This window comes from Entelurus aequoreus, linkage group LG11 (genome assembly GCF_033978785.1).
Source record: "Entelurus aequoreus isolate RoL-2023_Sb linkage group LG11, RoL_Eaeq_v1.1, whole genome shotgun sequence".
In the NCBI taxonomy this organism is placed as follows: Eukaryota; Metazoa; Chordata; class Actinopteri; order Syngnathiformes; family Syngnathidae; genus Entelurus; species Entelurus aequoreus.
The window spans coordinates 56,838,597-56,857,841 of NC_084741.1; the positions used below are offsets into that span (position 1 = coordinate 56,838,597).

General features: G+C 40.3%; 2 protein-coding genes across 2 annotated transcripts; both read left to right on the forward strand.

The window, feature by feature from the left end:
• Window positions 1-7,773: 7,773 nt before the first annotated feature.
• Window positions 7,774-8,809, forward strand: LOC133660734 (hepcidin-like). Its single transcript, XM_062064316.1, has 3 exons — window positions 7,774-8,376; window positions 8,435-8,500; window positions 8,576-8,809. The coding sequence occupies exons 1-3, from the start codon at window positions 8,284-8,286 to the stop codon at window positions 8,696-8,698; spliced, it is 282 nt and encodes a 93-aa protein (XP_061920300.1). The 5' UTR covers window positions 7,774-8,283; the 3' UTR covers window positions 8,699-8,809.
• A 2,863-nt stretch (window positions 8,810-11,672) lies between these two features.
• Window positions 11,673-12,343, forward strand: LOC133660735 (hepcidin-like). The gene is made up of 3 exons (XM_062064317.1): window positions 11,673-11,878; window positions 11,958-12,029; window positions 12,110-12,343. The coding sequence occupies exons 1-3, from the start codon at window positions 11,792-11,794 to the stop codon at window positions 12,218-12,220; spliced, it is 270 nt and encodes an 89-aa protein (XP_061920301.1). The 5' UTR covers window positions 11,673-11,791; the 3' UTR covers window positions 12,221-12,343.
• The last annotated feature ends 6,902 nt before the right edge of the window (window positions 12,344-19,245 follow it).

Genomic DNA, 19,245 nt, shown 5'->3' on the forward strand with positions numbered 1-19,245 from the left:
TGCAAACAAGGATAGAGCTTGTCAGTGACCATGACCGGTCAAAACTGGTTGATGGGTGTGTACCTATTGACTTGTACTGTATTGAGTATTATTGTATTACATGCTTTCTTTTGTATTTCAAGTTATCATTACATATATGTATTGTTGCATATGAACAATTGTATTGTTGATAATAGAGGTAAACTACTGTTATTATTCATTATCAATAGTGCTATTTCTATTGGTTTATGTATTGCTCCATTTGTAGCGTAATAATGTTCATTGTCATTTCTGTATTATTATTTATTTCACCAACTGCTTCTTTGCTATCACTTTAACTATCATATTTGTACATATCGTATTTGCTAATGTTGTACTATTGTTGTTGTTGTTGTTGTTGTTGTGTTTGCTGTTGTTGTTTTTGTCTCTCTGTCTTATCCCCCTCTTGTCCCCACAATTTCCTCCTCTGTCTTCCTTTTTTTCCCCTTTCTATCCCCTCCTGCTCCGGCCCGGCTGCACCAAATGATAATATAAATACATTTAATAAAGTCAATAAGGCAACAAGAGAACTATCCCACACTTCTCTTTCGTAAAGTAAATCTGAACAGCCGATATGGGCATCTACGTCAACTATATGATTTGCCTGAGTAGCTGGACAGGACAAAAAAAACATGTGTTATTAATAATGCAAGTGACCTGCACTTTCCCTTGTGCGTTTGTAAAATAATAATAAAATAAACTAAATTTAGTATTAATGTTGCATTTCAATAGACATTATGCAACAAAGAATATGTTGACCCCACTGATATTGCAATCTAGAGGTAATAAATAATTTGTCTAAACTGTATGAAGTATGAAGAATGTCCAATTATATCATATTATTGATTCATTACTGAAAATAAGTTGTGACACTTATGATAAAAAGCAGTGGCGTGCGGTGAGGTTCATGTCAGGTGAGGCACTGACTTCATCACAGTCAGATTTACAAACATATGAACCCTAAAGAGTATCTTATTCACCATTTGATTGGCAGCAGTTAACGGGTTATGTTTAAAAGCTCATACCAGCATTCTTCCCTGCTTGGCACTCAGCATCAAGGGTTGGAATTGGGGGTTAAATCACCAAAAATTATTCCCAGGCACGGCGCCGCTGCGGCCCACTGCTCCCTTCACCTCCCAGGGGGTGAACAAGGGGATGGGTCAAATGCAGAGGACAAATTGCACCACACCTAGTGTGTGTGTGTGACAATCATTGGTACTTTAACTTTACACTTACAAACTGTAGCACACAAAAAAGCACATTTAATAAAAAAAACGTTATTATGGTCTTACCTTTACTTATAAGTGCGGGAACAGTGGTGTTCGTGTTGGAGGAGTTGTGAATTAATGAAATATGAAATCCGCGCTGCAGTCTGCAGGTGTACCTAATGTTGTGTCCCTGTTCACGGCTCCTCCGGCGCGCCGCGCGAGCATTGTTGTTTTTGCACTTTTCGGCTTCTTGTTAAGTGACTTTTTTTGGTTGGATTCAGTCTTGCACGTGGAGGGTTTGGGTGTGGGCTTTTGTTGGTGTGGCGCTTCCGTCGAGCGGTGCATTCTGCGGCGGAGATGCTTGGCACCAGGAGGCGGGGTTATGAGACGAGCCTCCAGTTTTATGATCGCTCAGCACAAGAAATACGTTACACACATACAGTTGTTGACAAAATACACTGTACATTATATACCTCAGCTAACTAAACTATGGAAATGTATAATATAATTAATATAGCAATACAGTCTCACTGCACAGCAGGCCAGCAGTTAGCCGAGTCATTGCGCACAATCCATGTTGAGGCACAACGCAGTGACGTGCCTCAACTGGCTGCTGATCACCGCACCGTCTCTTCTCAGTATTTGAACGGCAAATGTGAAAATAAAAATAAAAATAATCTAAAACTGGTGGAGTTAAATGGAAAATAACTTTAGTATAATCACTGGATACATATAACAATTTAATAAATGTTTTTTCTTTTTACTTTTTTTTTTCTTTCCATGATGGCAGGTGAGGCCGTGCCTCCCCTGCCTCTAGTGACTGCACGCCACTGATAAAAAGCGTATTACCTACCGTCATGACCCTCCATGACAGTTTGGATTGAGGTTTATTATTATACTGTTTTGGTGTTATTTCCTTTTGCAGCACTCTTGCTTCTAGTTTCCACTTCCTGTGTGCTTTCCTTCTCTGTCACTGAACGCAGGCTCCCACACCTGTCCCTGATCGGAAGTCAAGGCACACTTGCTCATGGTTGCCAATCAGTGTTCTTATGCTGCGTTCCATTTACCTATGACGTTGGAAGTCGTAGCTGGGAATTACATAACAGTCAAGTTGTGAGCGTTCCACTTACCATCCATCCATCCATCTTCTTCTGCTTATCCAAGGTCGGGTCGCGGGGGCAGCAGCCTAAGCAGAGAAGCCCAGACTTCCCTTTCCCCAGCCACTTGGTCCAGCTCCTCTCGGGGGATCCCGAGGCGTTCCCAGGCCAGCCGGGAGACATAGTCTTCCCAACGTGTCCTGGGTCTTCCCCGTGGACTCCTACCGGTCGGACGTGCCCTAAACACCTCCCAAGGGAGGTGTTCGGGTGGCATTCTGACCAGATGCCCGAACCACCTCATCTGGCTCCTCTCAATGTGGAGGAGCAGCGGCTTTAGTTTGAGCTCCCCCCGGATGGCAGAGCTTCTCACCCTATCTCTAAGAAGCTCATTTCGGCCGCTTGTACCCGTGATTTTGTCCTTTCGGTCATAACCCAAAGCTCATGACCATAGGTGAGGATGGGAACGTAGATCGGTCGATAAATTGAGAGCTTTGCCTTCCGGCTCAGCTCCTTCTTCACCACAATGGATCGATACAGCGTCCGCATTACAGAAGACGCCGCACCGATCCGCCTGTCGACCTCACGATCCACTCTCCCCTCGCTCGTGAACAAGACTCCGAGGTACTTGAACTCCTCCACTTGAGGCAAGATCTCTTCCCCAACCCGGAGATGGCACTCCACCCTTTTCCGGGCGAGAACCATGGACTCGGACTTGGAGGTGCTGATTCCCATCCCAGTCGCTTCACACTCGGCTGCGAACCGTTCCAGTTACGAGGTTGGAAATCAAGATAGCCACATCTACGGAAGCTATTTTTGAATATGAACAACTTATGGAAAAAATATGGACTCTTTCTGCAACCTTCATGGTGGATGAAGAGGAAATATATTGCTAGCGACTTACAGCGGATAGACCACATGAAATAAAAATGTTGTTTACACTACAGTGACGTTACCATATAGAAACGTCCAACAATTGTATATGGCTGATTTACTGCGACAAAAACAAATCAGAAGTGCTAATAACGGAAATTATAGAAGCGGACATCATTGGGTACATCCAGAGCAGCCATCTGCGCCCCCACACATCAACACCCCCCCATACCTCTCCCGTGCGTTGGTTGAGGTGGGCGGGGTTTGGTGGTAGCGGGGCTGTATTTTGCAGCCCGGAAGAGTTAGGGCTGCAAGGTGTTCTGGGTATTTGTTCTGTTGTGTTTATGTTGTCTTACGGTGCGGATGTTCTCCCGAAATGTGTTTGTCATTCTTCTTTGGTGTGGGTTCACAGTGTGGCGCATATTTGTAACAGTGATAAAGTTGTTTATACGGCTACCCTCAGTGTGACCTGTATGGCTGTTGATCAAGTATGTCTTGCAGTCACTTACGTGTGTGTACGGAAGCCAAATTCAACATGTGACTGGGCTGGCACGCTGTTTGTATGGTGAAAAAGCGGACGCGAAGACAGGTTGTAGAAGACGTTAAAGGCAGTGCTATCACGTCACGTCCTTAATATTATTGTCCGGGTGAAAATCGGGACAATTTCGGGGGAATAATTGCCCCAGGAGATTGTCGGGAAGGGCACTGAAATTCGTGAGTCTCCCGGAAATATGGGGAGGGTTGGCAAGTATGTTACTAGGGCGGGATAGCCATTCGAAGAAGGTGAATTCATTAAAAAGTGCACGTTAGATTTTTTAAAAAATCTTTTCTTGCGGCCCAGCCTCACCGAGTTTCTGCATCCAGTGGCCCCCGGGTAAATTGAGTTTGAGACCCCTGCTTTAGGGGCTCCGTAGAAATCCGACCTTGAGGGGCGTTCCAGCAGAAATTCCAAGTGGAACGCATCAATATTCTAGCCACATTCCTTTAGTCGGGCCATTAGTCATTGTTTTGTGGACAGGTGTTTGTGTTCTATGCATTTCCAAGCTGCACTAGTTTTGTTTGTGTTGTTACTACTACCTCAACAAGGGTAAATGCTTTTGTGCTCTCCCTGGCGGCACTAGGTTTTTTATTTGGCCGAATAAATTATCATATTACCTGCACGCCACCTCCTGTCTCTGCATTTTGGGGTCACGTTGCAAGCATTGAGTCAGTTTGTGAGACTTACACACCTTTTCGCTTTTATTATTAAAACTATTATTAATATTAATATTAATAAGATTATTGTTTGGAGCACAGAACAGGAAATATAAACCCAGAACCTTTATACTGAGCGATAAGTGCTAAACACTGTAAATATCCATCCATCCATTTTCTACCGCTTGTCCCTTTAGGCGTCGCTGGGGGTGCTGGAGCCTATCTCAGCTGCATTCGGGTGAAAGGCGGGGTACACCCTGGACAAGTCGCCACCTCATCACAGGTGTAATCACAGTGTATTATATTGTAAGTAGGTTTGGCACATTGCTTGCCTCCCTCCTTTTATTTTTTTGTTCTATTGTTTTAGTATCATTATTTTGTTGAAAATTATCTTGATACTTTTAATGTTGTGTTCCAAATGGACTTAATGAAAGGAAAAATCATTATTTAAAAGTAGGCATAGATCTTAGGATAGGATCGACTTTGACCCACATTGGGGAAATTCCACTATTGCAGTGTAAAATGTACGTAAGGCATGAACAGGTCAACAGTAAACATGACTTGATAAGAAAATAATTATAAAGGAGGTAAAAGTAATACAATGAAAAGAGGAAAATAAAAATAATAAATAATAACAATATAGTTGCTCACATATTGCACACCAAAAACATTAAACTAGATACAGATTCCACTATTTTCAATTGTGTGTAGCAGAGTCTTGTGGCTGTAGCAGCGGATTTTTACCACTTGAACAAAACAATGCACGTCTACATACAATATCTACATCATGTATACAACACATGTGAAACAATCAACCCTAAACTCAGGGGCCACTTCTCTCAGACAACACCCTAATGCGGGGGTCAGCAACCCGCGGCTCTCGAGCCGCATGCGGTTCTTTAATGCTGCCCTAGTGGCTCCCTGGAGCATTTTAAAAAAAGGATTGAAAATGGAAAAAGATGGGGGGAAATAATTTTTTTGTTTTAGTATGTTTTTTGTTTGAGGACAAACGTGACACAAACCTTCCCAATTGTTATAAAGCCCACTATTTAATATGTTTGTGTGTATGCTTCACTGATGAGACTATTTGGTGAACATCGTTTTGTCCTACTAATTTCGGCGGTTCTTGAACTCACCATAGTGTGGACTGTGACACAACAGTTTGTTTACATGTAAAATATTCCACTCCTTCTTTGACTCATTTTGTCCACCAAAAGTTTCATGCTGTGCGTGAATGCACAAAGGTGCGCTTTGTTGATGTTATTGACATGTTGGAGTGCTAATCAGGCATATTTGGTCAGTGCATGACTGCGATGCTAACATGCTATTTAGGCTAGCTGTATGTACATATTGCATCATTATGCCTCAATCTGACAATCTTACCTTCCTTCACACTTCCTCCAAACGACTCTTTTAGAATTGGCCCAATTTGTGACATTTGTCCATTTGGTGACATCAGTGGATTTCTTCATATAAGGTCAAATTTTAGCTGAAGAACTCCACCATAGTAGCCCGACATTGTAGTCAATACGTTCCTTCTTTTTCTTTTTCCTCTTGTTGTGGGGCAGACTGGCTTGTACATGCACATGCACCCTCTACTGTTGCCATTTCTAATACAAAGTAGCGTATAGTTCTAACTTACATCTGTCAGTAGAGTCCATATGGTAGCGCTAAAAATTACAACATGGACGACGGGGACAAGACGCTGTCAAAGTGGAGGCATGTAAATAAGACCGCCCACAAAATGGAGCGTCTTGAAGAAAATGGTCAGAAAGCAGCTTGAAGACTGTGTGTAAAACATCATCTGTGTAAAATGTTGACAGATTTTGACCCCCCCATTGTATGTTATGTAGACCACAAGGAAGAGTTTCATACGATAAAAAAAAATAATCAGAATTTAAGATATCAAAGCATTGCCTTTGAACAAAAATGTGTATGTTTTCCATTTTTTAAGAGCCAAATTTTACAAGTACCGATTTGGAGCAAGTGCTGGTTAAAATGTAAAAGGTACTGATCACTTGTAAAGATACAGTATTGCACTTCAACTGTGACATGAAACCAAATTCAATGGCATTATTTTGCTCTTCTAAAACATAACCCTTCTCATTTCCCAATAATACAGTGTATATTATCGCAGATTAACGCAATGTCTCCCCAGTTCCTTTATAGTGACTCTATTAGTAACTTGGTTATACACTCTATGCAACATTGATGTTTCCAATTAAAGGCCTACTGAAATGAATTGTTTTTATTCAAACGGGGATAGCAGATCCATTCTATGTATCATACTTGATCATTTCGCGATATTGCCATATTTTTGCTGAAAGGATGTAGTAGAGAACATCGACGATAAAGTTCGCAACTTTTGATCGTTGATAAAAAAAGCCTTGCCTGTACCGGAAGTAGCGTGACGTCACAGGCTGAAGGGCTCCTCACATTTCCCCATTGTTTACACCAGCAGCGAGAGCGATTCGGATTGAGAAAGCGACAATTACCCCATTAATTTGAGCGAGGATGAAAGATTTGTGGATGAGGAACGTGAGAGTGAAGGACTAGAGTGCAGTGCAGGACGTATCTTTTTTCGCTCTGACTTAGGTACAAGGGTTCATTGGATTCCACACTTTCTCCTTTTTCTATTGTGGATCACGGATTTGTATTTTAAACCACCTCGGATACTATATCCTCTTGAAAATGAGAGTCGAGAACGCGAAATGGACATTCACAGTGACTTTTATCTCCACGACAATACATCGGCGAAGCACTTTAGCTACGGAGCTAACGTGATAGCATCGTGCTTAAATGCAGATAGAAACAAAATAAATAAACCCCTGACTGGAAGGATAGACCGAAAATCAACAATATTATTAAACCATGGACCTGTAAATACACGGTTAATGCTTTCCAGCTTGGCGGAGCTTAACAATGCTGTTGCTAACGACGCCATTGAAGCTAACTTAGCAACGGGACCTCACAGAGCTATGATAAAAAAAATTGCGCTCTACCTACGCCAGCCCTCATCTGCTCATCAACACCCGTGCTCACCTGCGTTCCAGCGATCGACGGAAGGACGAAGGACTTCACCCGATCATCCGTGCGGTCGGCGGCTAGCGTCGGATAGCGCGTCTGCTATCCAAGTCAAAGTCCTCCTGGTTGTGTTGCTACAGCCAGCCGCTAATACACCGATCCCACCTACAACTTTCGTCTTTGCAGTCTTCATTGTTCATTAAACAAATTGCAAAAGATTCACCAACACAGATGTCCAGAATACTATGGAATTTTGAGATGAAAACAGAGCTTTTTTGTATTGGATTCAATGGTGTCTGAATACTTCCGTTTAACTATTGACGTCACGCGCATACGTCATCATACATAGACGTTTTCAACCGGATGTTTAGCGGGAAATTTAAAATTGCACTTTATAAGTTAACCCGGCCGTATTGGCATGTGTTGCAATGTTAAGATTTCATCATTGATGTATAAACTATCAGACTGCGTGGTCGGTAGTAGTGGGTTTCAGTAGGCCTTTAACACAAGCTAAAAAGTCATCATGGCTTTGGCAGTCTTGGCTGTGGCAAAGTCAGCTTGGACAGACTCCAGCTTTCCCAGGACCGTATATTATTTAACGTGGTAAAAAATGAACAAACGCTAATAAATATCTTGATGGACTTATATTTGCAAGTACATGGCGGGATTTGCATGTGTGCAACACAGTCAGAACTGCAAAATTCCCCTTGCCCGTTCCAACCATCATTTGAGGAGGGACCTAAAGTCCATTCTAGAGGCAGGTCAAGTCATGATAACAAAGTATTCTCGGTCATTATATATACCAGACTTTTTTTGCAATTCCAACAGGATCAAATCTACGAACACACTCAACAACCACAAACTTTCTAAAGATGAAGACATTTAACCTTGCAGTGGCTGTCATCACTCTGCTCGCCTTGATCCTTATTCAGGAGGGTTACGCCTTCTCACTTCATGACGATGTGGTAAGAACAAGATTGTATTCGTTGTTTTGCTAGATCCAGCTATTTGTTTCATTCATAGGACCAGAACAAGGATCTGACTGATGCAATGAAAGAATTTCATGAGATGCCAGCAGAGCAATTGGAGGTATGATAAGAGAATAAATCAAGCAGGATAAGTGACAGTGTACAGCTTTGCTCATGGCTTTAATCGTTGACGCAGATGGCGGACCAAAGCAGCAACAACAGACCGAAACGCCATAGCGACCCAAAAGGGTGCCGCTTTTGCTGTAACTGCTGTGGAAGGAGGGGGTTCTGTGGGCTCTGCTGCGAATGGAGATTTTAGGAATCATCTTGAAGTCTCAACACAATAAATAATTATTAAAGCTGCTGTATTTTGCCGGCTCTGAAATCTTTAAGAGAATACACTGAAAATATTGTTGGCAGTGAATAAACATTGTTGCAAAAGCATTGCCTCCTCCAGTGTTTTTATTTATGACGGGGAAAATATGAATGATGTCATTAGTGACAAGTCGACATCGACTTGACTTTCATAGATTGATTGAGAAGTTTATCATATTAGAGTCGACTTTAATGGGGACCAATGGTAAACTTGATCTTTTCTGACGCAGTGGTTAGAGTGTCCACCCTGAGATCGATAAGTTGTGAGTTCAAACCACGGCCGAGTCATACCAAAGACTATACAAATGGAACCCATTACCTCCCTGCTTGGCACTCAGCATCAATGGTTGGAATTGGGGGTTAAATCACCAAAAATGATTCCCGGGCGCAGCCACCGCTGCTGCTCACTGCTCTCCGCACCTCCCAGGGGGTGATCAAGGGTGATGGGTCAAATGCAGACAACATTCACACTCACATTAACATACTAGGGCCAATTTAGTGTTGCCAATCCACCAGTGGTGTGCCGTCAGGGCACAATTATTATTTTATCTACTTTCCCTAAATATCCAAAAGTACTCATATTCTCTTCATGTCATATTATGCTCCTTCCAGTGCTGTTGTTTTTAGTTTATAGAGTTTTTATCCAATCAGAATTCAGCTAGCTTATGTTGCCATGCTGTACCAAATCTGCCTGGGCCTTCAGAATCAATAATGCGGGCGTCCGTGCACTGTAAGTGAACGGGGACATACAGTTGATAGACAGTTGCGATAGCCAATCAAATCACGAGTTGTTGTTGTCAGTAAGGCCTTCTAGATGGCCTCACGTTGAACGTGACATTTACGCGTCCTGTGATTGGATACTCGTCGGGACCGTTAGCGGAAGAATTTGCGAACACATAGAGTTGAGAGACAGTTGCGATAGCCAATCAGACCACAAGTTGTTGACAGTAGCTGTTCTGTTACAACTAGAAGTTGTAAACTCTTGTTGTTAAAGTTTGTCATGCTTGTCATTTAATTAACATTGTTACATGTGTATTTGTCGCCATCATGTGGTCAGGGCAGTTGATATATATTTGAGAAGTGTGTACTTTGAATAAAACTTTATTGACCAGAAGGTGCATAAGTCAAGCAGAGAAATTTACGGTATATGTTTTAATTGCTGATGCCTTTTAATTGATTTTTAAATGCACCTGAAAATAACCTGTTTTGTATACTGTTGATGTGTTTCAATTCACAGCAAGGTGTAAATGTGTTCCTGTTTAGTATTTCTCCAGCAATGATCATGTGGTGACAGCAATTATGGTAGTCTAAGAGGTAAACTTTGAAGTCGGAGATCATTGAAGGCCTAGGTGGGAAACGCACGGCCCGCCACTGCAATCCATCTATCCCCAGGTGCATGTGTTTTGGAAGTGAGAGGAAGTCGGAGTACATTTTTCATCTAATCTTGGCATACACAGACGAAATGTAAAAGTTACCGTGGAGCAAAATTTACACCAAAGCATATCTAATATGTATTATCTAGAACAGTGTTTCTTAACGATAGAGCGGGGGCTTATTGTTGGGCCGCGAGCACCCCTTAGAGGGCCGCCAGAAAATATATGTTTCTTTGCTATGGTCCGTATGAGCCGGAGCAGTACTCAGTTGTAATACACTTTTCCACCACTTTTTGGTAGTAATGACAATATCAAACAAACAGAAGAATACATACAATTATGACTAAAGTTGTGAAGTTTTATTTTCAATTGCAATTTAATTTTATCGACACTTTAGTTAAGAAACATATTTATTATTAATTTAGTTGATTTATTTGACATATTTTACATAATTGAATGTACATTTATTTTTCATCAGTTATCTATGAGTCCCTTCTTATGCAGTATATTTGATTAGTACTTATTTTTGTAATCAGCTTGACCTAAGCCTCTTAGGTTTATGTGGTAAATAAATATAACTTTTAGTGATTAATACATGGTTCCTTATCATTTGACAAGGTTGTACGCTGTAAGTAGGTTAGAGATAATTATCGAATACAATTAAAATCAAGAGCAAGATTACTAATTCAATGTTAAAAGTGCCATATGTAATCATTTAATGTCAAGTCATCATTAAATGGCCATGATATGTCAAAAGGCATTAGTAAATCATGTTATTTTCAAATACCCTTATAACTGATAACAGTAGTTCAGCCGGGATATGTTTATTTCAAAATTAGATTTACAGCCTCGAAATATTGTAATTGTTTTAATTTCGATGGCCCGCCCTCCACTGCCACTGGTAAAGTTACTAAACATGTCAGACCTTAGTAAATCTAAAAGGCGTCGTTACTATTCTCAACTTATTCATGACAAAGCCAGGAACAAAACAAGGATTTGTATCGGAGATGCCTTTGAAAGATGGAGATTATTGAAAGCAAAGAAGATTTTTTCATCTAACACCAAACTTGCTAATTTCCTCTTTGATAGGTAAGTCAGGCATTTATGTTTTCTTATTACTTGTAATAAATGGAAATGGACATTTCGTATGTAAACTATATTGTCCAATACAGTCTATGATATTGTCTAACAAAGTTGGTATGTTAGTGCAACGAATGCTTAGCATGCTCGCTAGCAATGACACATCGACATTTAGGCTAATGGAGGAAATATACTGTATGCCCGTTCGCCTGTATGTCGATGTGTCATCCAACTGACACGGAAAAGTATATTTTCAAAAAATAAAACCTACGTGGATATGGGTAGTGTCAGAAATCCTAGACTGCATGAAATTTAAAAAAAGGCCCTCCCTGGCTGCAGTTGCCATGAGTGGCTGGCACCTTCGAATTGTTGTCAACATTGCCTAAGTCAAAGCCAGAGAAATCCCCTTGTCAGTTCCGAGCAAGGATCAAGGCAAAGTTCATCGTAGAAGTGGATAAATACTGCGAGCGGTGCGCAGATATACAGATATTGAATGGGATAAACTCATCCGAGCTGAACCATAAAACAACTGACACTAGAAGTTGTTGCGTTCTTAACAATTTAAACCACCTGCATTCTCAAAAATGAAGACTTTCAGCTTTGCCGTTGCAGTCATCATTGCTCTTTCATTTATTTTAATTCAGGAGAGCTATGCCTCGTCTTTTGCTGAAGTAAGTGCATGATCCCGATGCTCCATTTGGCCTACAAATTTTTTGTCACAACTCTGAGATATTCTTCTTTCATAAATAGGAGGAAGATGTAGCAGCAGCGAGAAGCGGTGCTGATGTTGACCATTTTGAGATGCCAGCAGACAAACCAAAGGTAGGCTGGGATTATTGAACAGATAGAATAGAATGATAAATGTTAAATAATCATTCTAATTTCATGTATTATCTGCACAGATGGACAATTACATTACACCGAAACTCAAGCGCAATGCTAGAGCTTGCAAATGGTGCTGTAACTGCTGTAGTAAAGAGCCGGGATGGTGTGGTGTCTGCTGCGACTTTTGATTCCTGGAAATGAGTGCTGTCGAAACGCCGACATTGTGTGCTTCCTGCTGCCACTGGTGATTCCTGGAAATGAATGTTGTCGTAAATCTGTATGATTCTAATAAACCTGGATTTGCAAAGGGTTGTTTCTCAAGGATTTTTTTCATCTGACAAATTAATGAAGTTATTTAAATAATCATTGTTGTGTGGAGAATAGGTTATGTTTCGGTGTGGGTGTTGTTGGTCAGGATGGGCAGGCAAAATGCAGGTAAAATATATTTCATAACAAAACATAGTGTAGCAGGAAGTGCACAAAGAAGGCTAAACAGTCACAAAAGCGTAGAGAAAGCTATGCAACATGGAGGTACAAAGCACAATGATCCACAATGAAGCATCCTTTTTTGGCAACCAGGGGCTGGTGTGTCCTGTTTGCCAATCAAGGACAGGTGATGAAGTCAGCCCTCAGACAAAAGAAGTCAGAGAGTAAAAAAGGGGATTGAAAAATAAATAAATAAGAGCACTGGACAGGAAATTATACACATAAAAAGACACTAAAAATAAAGTCCAAACTTTCATGTGAGTTCATGACAGTATTTAAGTGTAAAATTACTGCGTCCGTTCCATTTTTCTCACACCCATCTACATTGGTTTTTGAATTGCTGCAGTACAGTGCATTGTCAAACATGAAATCATATCTCAATTTTATTGGGAAATAATATCTTTATGATATTATACTAGGTTGGATAGGCTCCAGCACCTCCCACGACCCTGAAAGGGACAAGAGGTAGAACATGGAGGGATGGATGTTCTTTAAATGGTCAATGCCCCTTTAAGAAACCAAATAATCTCTCGCAATACAATCCACCAGTACTATAACAGGCCATGTTGTGTTTCTTATATTACTTAGTGAAAACATGTATTGCTATAATTATAATGGTCTCATAATGGATGTTATTGCTGTTCTAGCAAAGTTCCCAGAATTGTTTCAGAATGTTTTGCACTATTAAACAGGATTAGCTTCCGAAAAGATGAACATACTGCTGTACAGTACATGCAACGTTTACTGGCACAAAGGAACAATATCATAGAGTTTGGAGGCGATAATCAAAACATGAGGCTATTTGTGGGACTGGATGTTGTTTCTCAGAGGCCAAATTACCGTATAATCACTTTGAATCAAACTTTATTGACCGGAAGGTGCATGAGCCAAGCAGAGAAATTCACGGTATATGTTTTAATTGCTGATGCCTTTTAATTGATTTTTAAATGCGCCTGAAAATAACCCGTTTTGTATACTGTTGATGTGTTTCAATACCCAGTAAGGTGTAAATGTGTTCCTGTTTAGTATTTCTCCAGCAATGATCATGTGGTGACATCAATTATGGTATTTTAAGAGGTAATCATTGAAGTCGGAGATCACTTAAGGCCTAGGTGGGAAACGCACGGCCCGCCACTGCAATCCATCTATCCCCAGGTGCATGTGTTTTGGAAGTGGGAGGAAGCCGGAGTACATTTTTCATCTAATCTTGGCATACACATAATAACAGATGAAATTTAAAAGTTACCGTGGAGCAAAATTTACACCAAAGCATATCTAATATGGCGAAGTTGGTAGAGTGGCCGTGCCAGCAATCGGAGGGTTGCTGGTTACTGGGGTTCAATCCCCACCTTCTACCATCCTAGTCACTTCCGTTGTGTCCTTGGGCAAGACACTTCACCCTTGCTCCTGATGGGTGCTGGTTAGCGCCTTGCATGGCAGCTCCCTCCATCAGTGTGTGAATGTGTGTGTGAATGGGTGAATGTGGAAATACTGTCAAAGCGGTTTGAGTACTTTGAAGGTAGAAAAGCGCTATACAAGTATAACCCATTTATCATTTTATTTATAATATGTATTATCTAGAACAGTGTTTCTTAACGATAGAGCGGGGACTTATTGTTGGGCCGCGAGCACCCCTTAGAGGGCCGCCAGAAAATATATGTTTCTTTGCTATGGTCCTTATGAGCCGGAGCAGGACTCAGTTGTAATACACTTTTCCACCACTTTTGGTATTAATGACAATATCAAACAAACAGAAGAAGACATACAATTATGACTAAAGTTGTGAAGTTTTATTTTCAATTGCAATTTAATTTTATCTACACTTTAGTTAAGAAACATATTTATTATTAATTTAGTCGATTTATTTGACATAATTTACATAATTGAATGTACATTTATTTTTCATCAGTTATCTATGAGTCCCTTCTTATGCAGTATATTTGATTAGTACTTATTTTTGTAATCAGCTTGACCTAAGCCTCTTAGGTGTATGTGGTGAATAAATATAATTTTTAGTGATTAACACATGGTCTCTTATCATTTGACAAGGTTGTACGCTGTAAGTAGGTTAGAGATAATTATCGAATGCAATTAAAATCAGAAGCAAGATTACTAATTCAATGTTTGAAAATGCCATATTTAATAATTTAATGTCAAGTCATCATTAAATGTCCCTGATATGTCAAAAGGCATTACTAAATCATGTTATTTTCGAATACCTTTATAACTGATAACAGTAGTTCACCCGGGATATGCTCATTTCAAAATTAGATTTACAGCCCCGAAATATTGTAATTGTTTTCATTTTGATGCCCCGCCCTCCATTGCCACTGGTAAAGTTACTAAACATGTCAGACCTTGGTAAATCTAAAAGGCGACGTTACGATTTTCAACTTATTCATGACAAAGCCAGGAACAAAACAAGGATTTGTATCGGGGATGCCTTTGAAAGACGGAGATTATTGAAAGCAAAGAAGATTTTTTCATCTGACGCCAAACTTGCTAATTTCCTCTTTGATAGGTAAGTCAGGCATTTACACCAAAGCCTATCTAATATGTATTATCTAGAGCAGTGTTTCTTAACGATAGAGCGGGGGCTTATTGTTGGGCCGCGAGCACCCCTTAGAGGGCCGGCAGAAAATATCTGTTTCTTTGCTATGGTCCGTATGAGCCGGAGCAGTACTCAGTTGTAATACACTTTAGCCACATCCACGGTTGCTATTTTTTAAAAGAACAACTGATGGACAAAATATGGACTCTGTCTGCAACCTTCATGGTGGATGAAGAGGAAACATATTGCTAGTGACTTACAGCGGATAGACCACATGAAATAAAAATGTAGTTTACACTACAGTGACGGTACCATATACAAACGTCCAACAATACATTGTATATAAGTTAAAGTTAAAGAACCCATGATTTTCACACACACACACTAAGTGTTGCAAAATTATTCTCTGCATTTGACCCATCACCCTTGATCACCCCCTGGGAAGTGAGGGGAGCAGTGAGCAGCAGCGGTGACCGCGCCCGGGAATCTTTTTTGGTGATTTAACCCCCAATTCCAACCCTTGATGCTGAGTGCCAAGCAGGGAGGTAATGGGTCCCATTTTTATAGTCTTTGATATGACTCGGCCAGGGTTTGAACTCATGACCTACCGATCTCAGGGCGGACAATATGTCTGATTTACTGCGACAAAAACAAATCAGAAGTGTTAATAACGGAAATTATAGAAGCGGACATCAATGGGTACATACAGAGCAGCCATTTTTGAAACAAACTTGGGGAAAGTGTGAATGCTCCGACTTTCCGAGGTGGAAATCTACGGAGCCCCTAAAGGGACATGGGGGGAAAAAAATGTTTTGCGAGATCTGGCAATACTTTTTGCCTTTTTGATTATTGTTTGGAGCACAGAACAGGAAATATAAATCCTGAACCTTTATACTGAGAGATAAGTGCTAAACACTGTAAATATACATCCATCCATTTTCTACCGCTTGTCCCTTTAGGGGTCGCGGAGGGTGCTGGAGCCTATCTCAGCTGCATTCGGGCGGAAGGCGGGGTACACCCTGGACAAGTCGCCACCTCATCACAGGTGTAATCACAGTGTATTATATTGTAAGTATTTGGCACATTGCTTGCTACCTCCTTTTAATTTTTTGTTCTATTGTTTTAGTATCATTATTTTGTTGAAAATGATCTTAATACTTTTAATGTTGTGTTCCAAATGGAATTAATGAAAGGAAAAATCATTATTTAAAAGTAGGCATAGATCTTAGGATAGGATCGACTTTGACCCACATTGGGGAAATTCTACAATTACAGTGTAAATGTACGTGAGGCATGAACAGTTCAACAGTAAACATGACTTGATAAGAAAATAATTATAAAGGAGGTAAAAGTAATACATTGAAAAGAGGGAAATAAAAATAATAAATAATAACAATATAGTTGCTCACATATTGCACACCAAAAACATTAAACTAGATACAGATTCCACTATTTTCCATTGTGTGTAGCAGAGTCTTGTGGCTGTAGCAGCGGATTTTTACCACTTGAACAAAACAATGCACGTCTACATACAATATCTACATCATGTATACAACACATGTGAAACAATCAACCCTAAACTCAGGGGCCACTTCTCTCAGACAACACCCTAATGCGGGGGTCAGCAACCCGCGGCTCTCGAGCCGCATGCGGTTCTTTAATGCTGCTAGTGGCTCCCTGGAGCATTTTTAAAAAATGATTGAAAATGGAAAAAGATGGAGGAAATGATTATTTTGTTTTAGTATGTTTTTTGTTTGAGGACAAACGTGACACAAACCTTCCCAATTGTTAGAAAGCCCACTGTTTAATATGTTTGTGTGTATGCTTCACTGATGAGACTATTTGGTGAACATCGTTTTGTCCTACTAATTTCGGCAGTTCTTGAACTCACCATAGTGTGGACTGTGACGCAACAGTTTGTTTAAATGTAAAGTCTTCCACTCCTTCTTTGACTCATTTTGTTACCGTGGAGCAAAATTTACACCAAAGCATATCTAATATGTATTATCTAGAACAGTGTTTCTTAACGATAGAGCGGGGGTTTATTGTTGGGCCGCGAGCACCCCTTAGAGGGCCGCCAGAAAATATCTGTTTCTTTGCTATGGTCCGTATGAGCCGGAGCAGGACTCAGTTGTAATACACTTTTCCACCACTTTTTGGTAGTAATGACAATATCAAACAAACAGAAGAAGACATACAATTATGACTAAAGTGGTGAAGTTTTATTTTCAATTGCAATTTAATTTTATCGACACTTTAGTTAAGAAACATATTTATTATTAATTTAGTTGATTTATTTGACATATTTTACATAATTGAATGTACATTTATTTTTCATCAGTTATCTATGAGTCCCTTCTTATGCAGTATATTTGATTAGTACTTATTTTTGTAATCAGCTTGACCTAAGCCTCTTAGGTTTATGTGGTAAATAAATATAACTTTTAGTGATTAATACATGGTTCCTTATCATTTGACAAGGTTGTACGCTGTAAGTAGGTTAGAGATAATTATCGAATGCAATTAAAATCAAGAGCAAGATTACTAATTCAATGTTAAAAGTGCCATATGTAATCATTTAATGTCAAGTCATCATTAAATGGCCATGATATGTCAAAAGGCATTAGTAAATCATGTTATTTTCAAATACCCTTATAACTGATAACAGTAGTTCAGCCGGGGTATGTTTATTTCAAAATTAGATTTACAGCCTCGAAATATTGTAATTGTTTTCATTTCGATGGCCCGCCCTCCACTGCCACTGGTAAAGTTACTAAACATGTCAGACCTTAGTAAATCTAAAAGGCGTCGTTACTATTCTCAACTTATTCATGACAAAGCCAGGAAAAAAACAAGGATTTGTATCGGAGATGCCTTTGAAAGATGGAGATTATTGAAAGCAAAGAAGATTGCCTCGTCGGCCGGCGCGGATTCCGGGGACTGCGTTCTGGTGGCCTGCCAGGCTTTTATTAATTTATTATTATTATTATTATTATTATTTTTTTTTTATGTGTATATATATGTATGTATATATATATATATATATATATATATATATATATATATATATATATATGTGTGTGTATGTGTGTATGTATGTATGTGTATGTGTATATGTATGTATGTGTGTGTATGTATATATGTATATATATATTTATTTATTTTTATTTTATTTTATTTTATTTTTTTTAAATAATTTTTATTATTTACTTACTTTATTTTATTTAATTATTTGTATTTGTTATTTTTAATGTAATTTGTATTTCATTTTATTATTATTATTTTTTATTTTTTTATTTTATTTTTTTTAAAATTATTGTTATTTTTGTTTAATCTTATTATTTATTTGTGTGTGACGTCGCGCGGGTCTCGCTTCCTGTTGGGTGGGGTCCGTGCCCGTGTGGCCCGACCTTGCGCTGTGGGGTCTCTGTTGGCGACTTGATGTGGTGGCGGCGCGGCGCCCGTGTCTGGTCTGGATACTGTGTCTCGGTTGTTTGGGCGGTGGTGTGTTTGTGCGGGTTTGGGTTGGGGTGGTGGGGTCTTTTGGCGGGGGGGGGGGGGTGTTGGTGTCTCTTGTTTGCGTGTTGGCGTTTGGGCTTGCTGGCGGGCTGGCGCTGGCTGGTATCTGTGATCCTGTTGGCGTGTGGTTGCCGGTCGCGGTTTTTTTTTGATCGCTTTGATTTGATTGGGTGGTGCTGGCTGTCTGTGGGTGTTGTGGCTGCTGTTTCTGCTGCCGTTTGTTTGTGGTGTGGGCGCCCGTGGCTGCTGGGTCTGGTGCAGGGGGGTGGCTGATGTTGTGACTGGTGGCAGCGCGCGCGCGTGGTGGTTGTCGGGGCTGACAAACTGTGTTTAAGTATGTGTATGTGTGTGTGTGTATGTATGTATGTATGTATGTATGTATGTATATATATGTGTATGTGTATGCATGTGTATGTGTGTGTATGTGTACATGTGTATGTTTATGTGTATGTATATATATATATGTATGTATATTTCTGGGGGTACGTTCTGGGCCTGCCTGTCGGGTGGGGGTCGGCGCCTCAGGCTACTGCATCCGGACTGCGTGTCTGGAGCTCCTGGGTCCCGCCGTCCATCCCTTCCGGGTGCCCGTCTTGGTTGGGGCCTGCTGGGTCTGGTCCCTGCGTCTACTGTGGTGGCTTGGTGCTGCAGGGTATT

Coding starts and splice junctions, on each gene's coding strand:
- LOC133660735 (XM_062064317.1), top strand. CDS start 11,792: ATGAAGACTTTCAGCTTTGCCGTTGCAGTCATCATTGCTCTTTCATTT. Junction 11,879..11,957: donor ATGCCTCGTCTTTTGCTGAA/GTAAGTGCATGA, acceptor TTTCATAAATAG/GAGGAAGATGTAGCAGCAGC. Junction 12,030..12,109: donor TGCCAGCAGACAAACCAAAG/GTAGGCTGGGAT, acceptor TTATCTGCACAG/ATGGACAATTACATTACACC.
- LOC133660734 (XM_062064316.1), top strand. CDS start 8,284: ATGAAGACATTTAACCTTGCAGTGGCTGTCATCACTCTGCTCGCCTTG. Junction 8,377..8,434: donor TCTCACTTCATGACGATGTG/GTAAGAACAAGA, acceptor TTTCATTCATAG/GACCAGAACAAGGATCTGAC. Junction 8,501..8,575: donor TGCCAGCAGAGCAATTGGAG/GTATGATAAGAG, acceptor TCGTTGACGCAG/ATGGCGGACCAAAGCAGCAA.